This window comes from Engraulis encrasicolus, chromosome 8, assembly GCF_034702125.1.
Source record: "Engraulis encrasicolus isolate BLACKSEA-1 chromosome 8, IST_EnEncr_1.0, whole genome shotgun sequence".
In the NCBI taxonomy this organism is placed as follows: Eukaryota; Metazoa; Chordata; class Actinopteri; order Clupeiformes; family Engraulidae; genus Engraulis; species Engraulis encrasicolus.
The window spans coordinates 23,884,253-23,895,894 of record NC_085864.1 but is presented as its reverse complement, the minus strand read 5'-3'; the positions used below and the strand labels follow the sequence as shown (position 1 = coordinate 23,895,894).

Below are 11,642 nucleotides of genomic sequence, written 5' to 3'. Positions count from 1 at the left end.
CATATAAAAAAAAACATTCAATTAAAAGCAAGAGTAATAATGACAATAATTAGAAAAAAAAACATATATCCAGTGTTGGACTTTCACATCAGGCAATTTTCCATCCCATCTACGTACAAACCTTTGATTTTATACACTTGATGCTTTTTCGGAGGTCATCAGGATGACACTGACCATAACACATCATAGACCACAACCTCTACTTTTCCATACGCTTGTGTGTGTGTGTGTGTGTGTGTGTGTGTGTGTGTGTGTGTGTGTGTGTGTGTGTGTGTGTGTGTGTGTGTGTGTGTGTGTGTGTGTGTGTGTGTGTGTGTGTGTGTGTGTGTGTGTGTGTGTGTGTGTGTGTGTGTATGCATGTGTGTGTGAGTGTGTGTGTCCCAAATATTATATAATAGTGACCAGAAGAGCATTGTGTCTACCACTTACGTGAGAAGGTTTGGGTGGTGGAGAGTGGGAGCGGTGTGCAGGTGTGAGAGGATAAAGGGAAGAAGTGAAGGAAGGAGGAGGAGGAGGAGGAGAAGTGAAGGAAGGAGGGAGGAGAAGTGACAGAAGTGTACGGTATGGGGTGTGGTCAAGATCCGATGCAGGGAGCAGCAGGAAGGTTGTCTGCCTTCTTTATCCCTTTTCTTTTGCTTTTTCTTTTTCTTTTCTCTTCTCATCTCGTCTCGTCGCCGCACGTCACTAGACGTACCACTCCTTCTTTGAAATGACCGAGCCGTCGGTCTGCGACACCATGTCGTCGGCGATGTCGGGCTCGGCGTCGTACTGGTAAGTGAGAGTCCGGTCGTCGTAGTCGCGGCTCTCGCCCTCGTCCACGGTGAAGTAGGGTCTCTTCAGGTCCTCCGCCTCCACGTCGAACCCGCCCTCGCCCTCGTAGCCGCCGCCGCTGCCGCCGCCCGATCCCCCGATCTGCGTGGGCTTCTTCTCGTCGTCCGAGTCCTCGGGGTACTGGAGGTTCTTGGGCAGCGGCGGGTTCACGACGGCGGGGCCGCCGGCCTTGCTGTAGCTGTTGCCGAAGACGTGCTTCTTGGTGCTGTAGTCACCCTTGAAGGTGCGCTGGCGCCGGCGCAGGAGCACCACCAGCAGGGTGACGATGGCCACCAGGGCCACGCCGCCGCCCACGGCCGCCCCGATGATGAGCGGCGGCGGGGACGGGTCCTCGGGCATCCGGGGGGAGGAGTTGCTAGGGAGGTCTGGGGTGAGGAAGGGGGGAAAAACACAGATGGAAGGGGAGTGAGGTCAGTGCTCTGGTGCGGGAAGGAGGTGGGGAGGGGGGGGAGAAAGAGGAGGAGGTGCTCTGCGTGCTCATGGGGGGTGGGGGGGGGTGGGTCGAGGGAACACAGGAGGGAGGAAAAAAGCCCAGGAACACAGGAACCCAGGAACCAAACCACCCCACTATTACCCCCCGCAACCCAATATCCCAACCCAATATAACCCAATATCTCAAATCAAATTAACACTAAAGATGAACCCATTAACACAAAGCAGGCGAAAAAACGTAACTTGAATTTTCAGCGTGGCATGCATTTTTAAGTGACTGGAAAGTAGAAGAAATTGGATGTTTGTTGTAGTAGAGTTAGAAGGAAGTGCTGTCAGCAGCAGCAGCAGACAGAGATCTAATTTTCACAGCCATAATGCAAGACTCAAGCCAATAAAGAAACAGAAAGATAGAACGGAGAACAGAAAATGCACATAAAAAAGGACAAAATTACTTGCACCGTAAACCAATATGTTTTTCAGTGATGAAAAAAAAAACCTCACCACATTCAATTTCTACATTGATCTTGAGTCAGACGCACCTGGCAATTAAGTCCATTGCTACAACTTGCAAGACCTTTTACTTCTAAAAACGCCCGGAGTGGGATTACAGAATCGTTTAAAATGGCATGTAAACACTCCCATCCAGTTAGCAATAACAACTCAACCAAAAACCACTTTTCATACCACACTAAATCCCTGGCGCAGTCTACACATGTTGAGCTAGCCCCGGCACAGACAGAGGCCTGATCCATCTCATAACACTGAATATAGTAGTATACCATATTCAACATGAAGTATTCTCAATCAACATAATCATTTGAGTCCATCTGAACAGTGAGATTCATGAGAAGACATCAGGATTAACACGACACTGAATGCCTCAGGCCGCTACCAACAAAACAAACGTTGACCACATTGACTCAACAATTACGGATCTTTTATTGCAAAAGAGTCAGATCAGACCAGATCAAGCTCATTTTGCTAAAAACAACCGTCAAGACTTCATGTTTTTGTTAATCCTTCTATTGTATACTGTATAGAGATGGCCCCTTTAAAAATGTAGAATAGCCTACGGCTTTTGAACGTGTGAAAATGAGCTTCAATTAGATACAATCCTACAACAGCTCCATCAAAATCCTCACTAAGTAATAATCCTGTCTGAGCAGAAAGAATAACCACCCACACATTTAGCAGATTAGAACTGTCTTCGATTGATGAATACAAAATCTTGCATGACAAAGTTCATGGAACATCGGCTAAAGAACAAAGGAGAGCAAGGGAACATTGCTAAGAAGACGTTAACAGGGAATTATCGTCATTATCACATTGTCCACAGGTTTACAGTAATATCCCGCGTATTACACACAGCTGAGCCTGAATTATGGAAACGCTTTGCTCAGTGGCGGAACAATTGCACACGGGACCCCAGGGCAAGACACTTACAGGGCCTCCAATACAGCTTGCCAACCTCACAATAGGGCCCCCACCACTTTAAGGGAGGGCCCTGGGCCCAGGGGCAAGTGCCCTGCTCACCCTCCCTATAGCTCTGCCCCTGGCTTTGCTGTTGCTGCCCCTCAGACCCACTTGCAACGACTAGAGCAAGTGTGCAATCGCATTTACACTCTCATATGTCTCTCTCTCTCTTGTGTGCCATATCGCAAACATGGGGCGTGTGCATATCAGATGGGCTCAAGAGAGCCATGGTCAGGTTTTTTTAATTGGCAACTTAATGAGATTACACGGATGGCGGTGTTCCGTGATTCGCTTCGGGGCTGGAGTGGGGATTGACCTACTACCAGTAGCAAACCCCCTATAGGGCTGGAGAAAGAAGCAGGGAGAGAGGGAGGGAGAGGAAGAGGAGGAGGGAGAAAGACAGAATCCATTGCCAGCCGTGTTTCCAGTCACCTATTTCAACTGTACTTTATAAGCTTTCCCTCCAACCATATCTGTAAGCATGTGCGCGCTACATTACATTCGCCAGCAAATGGCCAAAGCCAAGGAAATGCAGTCCAGATGCATCTATTAAAAGTGCAAGCTAGCTGTGAAAAGGACTCCGGTAATTTGTACCATTGGCTGAGCAAGGGAACTGTGACCAAAAAAATGAGCGCAAGCAGCCTTAAGTGAGCTGAGGGAACTGGATGGGACCTGTTTCAAGAGATTGAAGAGCCTCATTCATGCCTTTTTCGGGCTAGGGAGACTCCGCGTGTAAACAGAGCTGCAACACCTGGTTTGCTCGAGCTATCCTGTGTTTATCAGCAATTCAAAACTATCCCTTTTGCAGAAAACGTCAACAAATCCATCCTGATGTTGCCTTCAAACCCAGGCAACCATATAGGACTTAGGCTACACAAGAAAGAAACCAGTTCTTTTTTTTAAACAACACATGTCTGAAAGATCTAATCAGAGGAAGCCTAAAGGAGTCGCCCTGCCCTCCGGAATACCCTGACAAAGCAAGGGTCATCTTGGGGATGTAACGCTCATCCTTCTCCATGTAAGCCATTGCCAGAGAGATATACAGAGGTTGACCCTGAGAGAATGCTTATCTACGGCCTCCTCCCTTTGAGTTGTGGAGCTCCTGTTGCAACACGTTTCTCCCAAGACAATTCATGACGAAGGTCAGACCCTCTGTGACTCACATTGTTACTCCACTGGCCCTTTTTTCCCAGATCAATGTACCTTCCACAAACGCCAATTAATTTTCTCAAGCAGTGACATATCTCTGTCCTGAATCCCCTCCAGGATACAGGAAACCTTGTCTGACCGGACCGTATATAAACGTGTAGTAAATGTAGAAATGTGACTGCATTAAAAAGCAACCAGGGCATTCTAGGCTTCATTGCATTGGCAATGCAATGTACAGTGCAGTATACTGGCGGCTGACATCATAATTCCGCATGTTCCAAGTGGGGGAACAGCCGGAAGTGGGGGTGAGAAGGCAGCAGGCACGTGTGTGTTTTGAAAAGCGGGTTGGGGTGTGTGTGTGGGGGGGTGTCTTTCAGTGAAAGGCCGCCGAGTCGACACCAACACCTGCCATGTGGCAGATAAAACAGGCTCAAAGCGCCCCAACAGCTGCCCCGGTACCGTTCCAGGTCGACAAAAGGCCCTGGCTATTAACAAGCCTCTGGGGGATGACCAGATAGCACACTGGCCTGGCCTGCGTTCATGAATGACCAGCACAGCTCTCGCAGTCAGATAATGCATGCACTGAGGCTGCCCTGAAAGGCTTTTAATTCAACAGATGAACCAAGACTTGCTTTACAGTGCAAAAGTGATAAACCCGCCACGATAAACATCTGTTGCTATCAAACTCTTTCCGTGACATTTTTATATCGAATCTCATTCACACAAGCACAACGAAACAATCAACAACCTCCAGAGGTGTTAATTACTGTTTATGTGTTTTGTGAGCTTACTTAAACAGGTTATCCATTTGTTGCGTGTTCGAGACCTACAGAGGTTATGGCTGGCTTTGACACAAACAACTACAATTTCAACCATGAAAGCAAACAGACTACAGGACAAATTGCACAGTCTTAACAGTAGAATACACTGTGTGTGCAGCTAAGGACAGGATTTTACATGTAGACATTGTGCAACTGAAGAAACACAACCGAAACGCTGTGCGGCCAAGCCCAACCTTATTCTTTCACAGGGCGGTGGAAGCAAGTTCATACAAGTCCCGACTTTTTCATGCAATCAGGCCTAGACACTCCAGATGACGCGGACCGTGTCAGAAGTTTGGGAAAAGAATGCAAGCGTGAATAGAAAAGTGAATAGAACGCTAAACAAAAGGTAACAGCAGGGGCACATCGTAGACGTGTCACAGCACAAAAGGCAAATGGCCATGTTGCCATTGCTGCATTAACGAAGGGTGTAAAAATAGAGAGAGAGAGAGAAGGGGAGAGGGAGAGAGAGAGAGAGAGAGACTGAGTCACCATTAACAGGAGGGACCCTCATTCTTCCTCTAACTTGCACTGACTTGAGCCTCTGAAGTCATGGAAATGCAATGCTGTCACAGAAAATAAGTCAACAGCAGGCAGAGAGAGAGAGAGAGAGAGAGAGAGAGAGAGAGAGAGAGAGAGAGAGAGAGAGAGAGAGAGAGAGAGAGAGAGAGAGAGAGAGAGAGAGAGAGAGAGAGAGAACGAACCAAGGGGACAGTTGTGCCTCATTCAATGGAAGGGGACTTGACAAATATATCCCCCTTACTTCTTTTCCCTTCCTTCCTACCCACCCACGCCACTTTTCTTTTCCACTTCTAAACACGATGCATTACCGGGGCCTTGACTAAGGTCACGTCAAACAGCCTCTTTCATGTCCTCCCCTCTCCTCCACTCTCCTGATGGATGGCACTAACGCCGTGCCATTTTTAATGCGTTTTCTAACCTGTCTGGGTTTTTTTCCCCTTCTTCTTCTTCTTCTTCTTGTCTGCTGCAGCAGTGGGAGTATTGCTTAAAGGCTGTCAACACAGACTACTGCTACGCTACCAGTTTACATTAGCTCCCCCAGACTGCATGTGTGCATGTGTACGCATGTCTGAGAAGATGAAAAAAGCTGCTGTGTTAATATTTAATTGTCATGAATCACTTTTTTGTTTCAGTCGACTGACTGTGATGCGTAACCCGTCTGTCAGGTTTTTTTTGGTTGCCAAACTCCCTCCCTGCCACTCCCGGCGGAGTACTCCTGGATCCAGACTCTTTGGCCACTTGGGAAGGCGAGGTAAGGGGCATGGGAAGGTGGAGGGAGCGGGGAGGGGTAATGGAGGTGGTGGTGGTGGAGGAGGAGGAGGAGGAGGAGGAGGAGGAGGAGGAGGAGGAGGGGAGCGGCAGCAGTTAATCTGCCCTCCCCCTCGGGCTCTTCTGGTCGGCTAGACTGCCAGAAGAGAACCATTGTATTAATTCTCCAATAACCTTGGCAGCGTGTGTCATTTTCTCTTTTTTTGACAGGGGAGAGCTTGCTGACACAGAAAATACAGAATCTGCCTCTGGAGCCCTGAATATGTACTACAGTGCGAAACTGAACTGTGTTCTGGTCTGGACCTTCACCTCCTAGCCCACAAACATCTCGATTTAGAAGCCCAGATAGATACAGTAGGTCTGGCAGTCCTGTACCTGTACTGTGGCCCCTAACACCCTTGTCATTCTGTTCCTTCTAAAAAGGAAATTCACCTTCTATAGCTCAAACAGTGGCTGAGCTCGAGTGACATTGTGTGCATGTGCGCCCTAAAGAGGTTTTCTTGATCCTATTCAACATTTATTTTTTTGTAGAGGACATTGTGACCTGCTATTTTATTTTTTTTCCTAGAGTATGACTGAGTTCAATGAAGTTCATTCAGCCTTTCTTTTTTTTTCATTCCCCTCCCCTCTGTACTACAACCTCCACCCTTAATGTTTTGCAAAGGGGGTAAATGGAGAGTCTGATAGGTCTGGGGTCTGGCTGGGAAATGCACTAGGGTCAGCCAATGGCTTTGGAATACGTTTTTTGGTGGTGGAGCAATAAAGTCTGCATCAATATTTCAGTCATTCTAAAAGAGAAAGTGCCAGAAAAGAAAGAGCAAAGTTCCGAGAGGGCCTCTGTGTCGCGCAAAAAAGCATACACAGTTAGTAGTTTGGTGCATCTGAAAAGAGTAACTTTTCATGCAGGAAGAAAGAAAGAAAGAAAGAAAGAAAGAAAGAAAGAAAGAAAGAAAGAAAGAAAGAAAGAAAGAAAGAAAGAAAGAAAGAAAATATGAACAAAATCCTCTTATTTGACACCATTTACTAGTAGTCACCTCCCTTTTCAGTAAGCAGAACATTTAACATGACTGATTTGCCTGTCTTCAAGCTCCCTTCCGGCCACAATGCCAGTAGTCCGCCTTTGTTTGCTAGACTTTACAAAGACGGCACAAATCTGTTTTTTGTGTTCTTCTGTAATGAGCCATGAGGGGAGAGAGAAAAAAAGAAAGCTAAAATCAGCACAGAGAGCCTTGTTGATGTAATGTCACTGATTGCATTCAGAAGTGGGCAAATGACAAATCCAGACCCACCTCCCTGCCTGCTGTGCTCCCTAACTCACTAGAGAAACAGACCCCCCTCCCTCCACAACAAGGATCAAATTACAGCCTGTTTCACACCATCAGGGTTTGTCTCAAACACACACACACGGCCGACACTTCCCTCACCTCCTAGGTCTCTAGGAACTAAACAACAGCAACCCTGTATGCTGAACACTACATGTACCACATCCGTCATCACTGCTGCATTCGGTTCAGGCCAGAACAATAAACAATGCAAGACAGTTAATGAGAGGCTCACTTTTCCTCAACGGACATTTTCTCATCGGCCCCTTTTTAGAACTAGCTTATACGCCACCACCAGCACGCCATGGCTGGGCCGACAAGAGAACCACAATCTCTTCCTTCCTCTTAGGGTGATAATGAGATGATTGTCACGACTGCCTTTTGACAAACGGCTCAACTGGTGCTGCTGGCTGTGCAACTCTTGAGAGCTGGGTTCTGTGGTGCTTCCCACACCAAGCACCACGAGGGCCAAGTGAGCTAAAGTGTTTCATGGCTTCGCTTCGTGATGTGTGCAGTGCAGTTTTATTTCCCCCCCCCCCCCTTTCTTGCGACGTCGTGGGCGTCTCCATAATGATGGTGTAACCACATTAAGTTCATATCAAGATGGTCACACACAGAAATCACACAAAACCCCGAAACACGTCACATGATGAAGCGAACCAAACCGACCGACCTTCCATCTGTTCCAGTTTTTCGAGAGATGCTTTCATTTCGGATGAGCGCGAGGTTCATGGTAAAGTCGTGGTGAGAATCTAGCCCACTTCCCGTGTCTTAAACGTTCTTCTGCTCTTTAGAGGCAGAATTTTGTGGGTTTTGCAGTTCGCATGGAGTCCTAAGTGATGACATGTAAGACATCAATGTCACATAAGGCTCCTATGAGTTCACGTCAGCCGGCCTGCTTGGTAAAAGCATGTCGGGTCAAAAAGTCACCGACACACGATAGGCTTGTAGTCTCAGGATGTTCTGCCATTGTGCAACCATTTTAGAAGACAACGGGACAATGACAACATTGTGATAGTACAAGTGCTTCCTGCTTGTGTTCCTTGCTCATATACATCCCAGTTCCTGCCAACACAGTAGGGGTAAAAATATTCCCCTCTGACAGCGTATCCACTTGCACGTCTAGCTTGTAACACTGATTGTCGTCACTGCTCTAAGTACGTAGATGGGAGTGTTGAAGACACATTGTTTATAATATATGCTACTTTCTAGCCAACAGCAACTAAAATCACTGATAAAAGACCTTAGCAACGTACAAACAAGACTTGTGTTTAGACTCTAGGGCTACATGGATGATACAATATAGTACTGAACACCGATACATGGGATACATGGTATCCCACAGATGACCACAGATACATGGGAAGCAGAGACTATGCTGATGCGTTGACGCTACCTGACTGTGTCTAACAGAGACCATTTATACAAGGATTATGCGGATTCTGACGAAAGCAAAATTATCTCACGCTCTATTTGGTGGAAAAAAATATCTCACAGTATGCATGCATGCGCAAACAATTCCAGAGATCTTCCAGAGATAAATATGCACACGCACACATACACATATATGCACATTAACACACGCCTGCACATACGCACGCACGCACGTGCACGCGCGCACGCACACACACACACACACACACACACACACACACACACACACACACACACACACACACACACACACACACACACACACACACACACACGCAGCAGCAGCAGCAGCAGCAGCAGCAGCAGCTGAGCTGTGGATATGCGAGACTTCCTGAAAAAGACATCCGTCTCCGTATAAAAAAAAGACAGAGCACGTGACATAACACCATGTCACAGAATTCGTGACTTTACATTAATTAAAGCACTTAACAGGTCTTCATTCATGATGTTTGTTTGCGCTGTCAACATCCCACTGCCTAATTAGGAGGATAATTAACACAAAGCGCAGAAGCGAACGCATCCAGGCAAACATCCATTAGCGGCAGCCATTGCTATCAGTAGCAAGTGTAAAGAAGAGAGTCGATGCGAATAAGAAGATCGAGAGTTGATGCGGTAAGAAGATCGAGATGAATCAAAGAACAGCATGAGGAAACACAACAGGAAGGGTTAATTCGGCACACCAGGCAAAACGTCTGAGAGCGGCGACCCCCCCGAGCACGAGCAGCGGAGAAACCATGAACAAGGTCAACATGCAAAGCCATAATGCAAATCATGAGCCGCAGTCAAAACCCAAGCAGCACAGACGAACAGACGAACGCACACGTCCAAATGGTCGCACAAAACCGACAGAGCAAAACTGTCTCTCTGCAGCCCATTGACCACATCTCCACACAGCCATTTATTTTCTTGGTCGTGCAGCGTGTGGAGGGGGGTGGGGGGCAATGTAAATGGCCCCATGGCTAGGACCTTGCAGATACAGTAGAGTTAAAAAATGGATCCATTCTTCAACCCCGCTGCCAAGTAAACAATCTGGAGGGGCTAAAGAAAGGCAGTTTTGCTGTGTCCCCTGGATTTTTTTTACCCCTTTTCCTTCCACCGTTTGCCCTACTCGAGGCAAAAAGGCAGCCCAAGGAAATGTGAGCGTGCTTTTGAAAAATACCCTGATCAATGGGACTAGTGTCCTTGCTCTCCTCTAACCTATCTCCAGTGAGGCTGCAGACACAAGGAGAGGTGTCATTTTTCATTGGTTTACTGTAATGTGTGTTGTAAGACGTGTGGTTTTTTCCCCCATTCTGGTAATGTGTGAAGTGAATCTCGGTGGTGATTGCCAAGACCTGCCTGTCTTGGTTTTTGTTCTGAAAGTGTGTTTATCATCATAATTAAATCAGCCGATTATGCCACTCAAGATTAATGAGCGTGCTGCTGAAGCATATAAAAGAAACAACCTGAACAAGCGCTAGCATGTGGACAGGTGTGGGTGTACTGTACGTGATCTAACAGATTTAGGACAGTGATGGAGGATGGTGGTACAGGAGGTATTTGTATAAAGAAAAGGGCTTGTGTCTGATCTATTGTAAATGAGACAAGAGTAAGGACATATTTCATGAAACCTTAGAATTTTGTGGGTGATGTTCTCGTTGTGTTGATGCCAGCTAATTTGCTTCTGCCTCACATTTTCCAGGGCGCCCAAATGCCAAATGATGCAGAGCTGACTGATGATCACTCATTTCTCCCCCCCCCAACACAGCATGAGAAGTTGGCGAAGTTGGCAAGCAAGCCGAGGAAAACTTACCGGTCACGTTGACTTCTACCCGTCCCGAGCGCGTGCCGATGCTGTTTGTGGCGTCGCAGACGTAGGTGCCTGCCAGGTCGTAGGTCACGGGGCCTTTGAAGAAGATGGTGTTGTTCTTCACCTCGCTGTTGGCGGGCATGGAGCCATTCAACCTGTAAAAAGGAGAGAGAGAGAGAGGGTAAGACTTTATCTGAGTGATGCAGTTGGCTAGGATGTCCATACAGTGATTCTGTGGATACAGTTTGGGTCTGATATGAGAAACGATGTCTCTCTTTTTTACTTATTTCCAGTCATTCTCTGCTGTCATATTTAATTAAAAATGGAATTATTCAAAACAAAGCAGAGACAAAATGGAGGGGAAAAACAGGTATCTGCCAACTGTCGACCAGATGAAAAGAATAAAAAATGATCAAATGTAAAGAAAACCACCAAGGCCTACAGTATTCATTTCAAAACATAACATTGTTCCTCATTCCTCTTCTCCCTCAAAAAAAGGAAAGAAAAGAAAGAAAACGCATTCAGGTGAAAACAGCATTCCTGTTGCTGCATGTTACAACAGACACACAGCTGATGCCTCAGGGCACGGCACTCTTTTGAAGGGGAAAACAAAATGGGTGGTCAGCACTCACTACAGAACAAGAGGGCCAAAGAAACACATGAAGGGATGAAGAGAACACGGAGGAGTAAAACTGGACTTGACTTGCACACCATAATCACAAATGAGCATAGCTAACCGAGTTGAGAAATATGGCCGTGTATCTCATTGCTTTTCCCATCTACGATCCGCATGCATCCAGTCAAAAATCTTTTGTTGAATGTGACTGGAATTTCTCTACAGTAGTGGAAGAGCCAAAATGGCTTAACATGTAAGCTCCGAAAAGGAGTCTGTATAACGAAACTCTACTGCCTAAGTTGCACACTGTAATCAAACATTAGCATTGCTAACCTAGTAGGGAAATATTGTGGTCTACCTCACTGCTTTTCACATCTATGATCGCATTACTGATCAATTTTACACGGACCGATGTTTAGGAATCCTAAACAAAAATTCCAAATTTCATCCACTGCAATTTTTTACTTAAGTCATTTTCATGCCTG

At 46.6% G+C, this 11,642-nt stretch overlaps 1 protein-coding gene across 1 annotated transcript in view; it reads right to left on the bottom strand.

The window, feature by feature from the left end:
* Positions 1–322: 322 nt before the first annotated feature.
* Positions 323–11,642, bottom strand: part of nectin1b (nectin cell adhesion molecule 1b) — a 65,508-nt gene continuing 54,188 nt past the window's right edge. Inside the window, exons 6-7 of the mRNA XM_063205245.1 lie at positions 10,545–10,696; positions 323–1,196 (exon numbers count right to left, since the gene is read on the bottom strand). Coding sequence (XP_063061315.1) covers positions 685–1,196; positions 10,545–10,696 — 664 coding nt within the window. The 3' untranslated portion in view covers positions 323–684. The remainder of the gene's footprint in view (positions 1,197–10,544; positions 10,697–11,642) is intronic.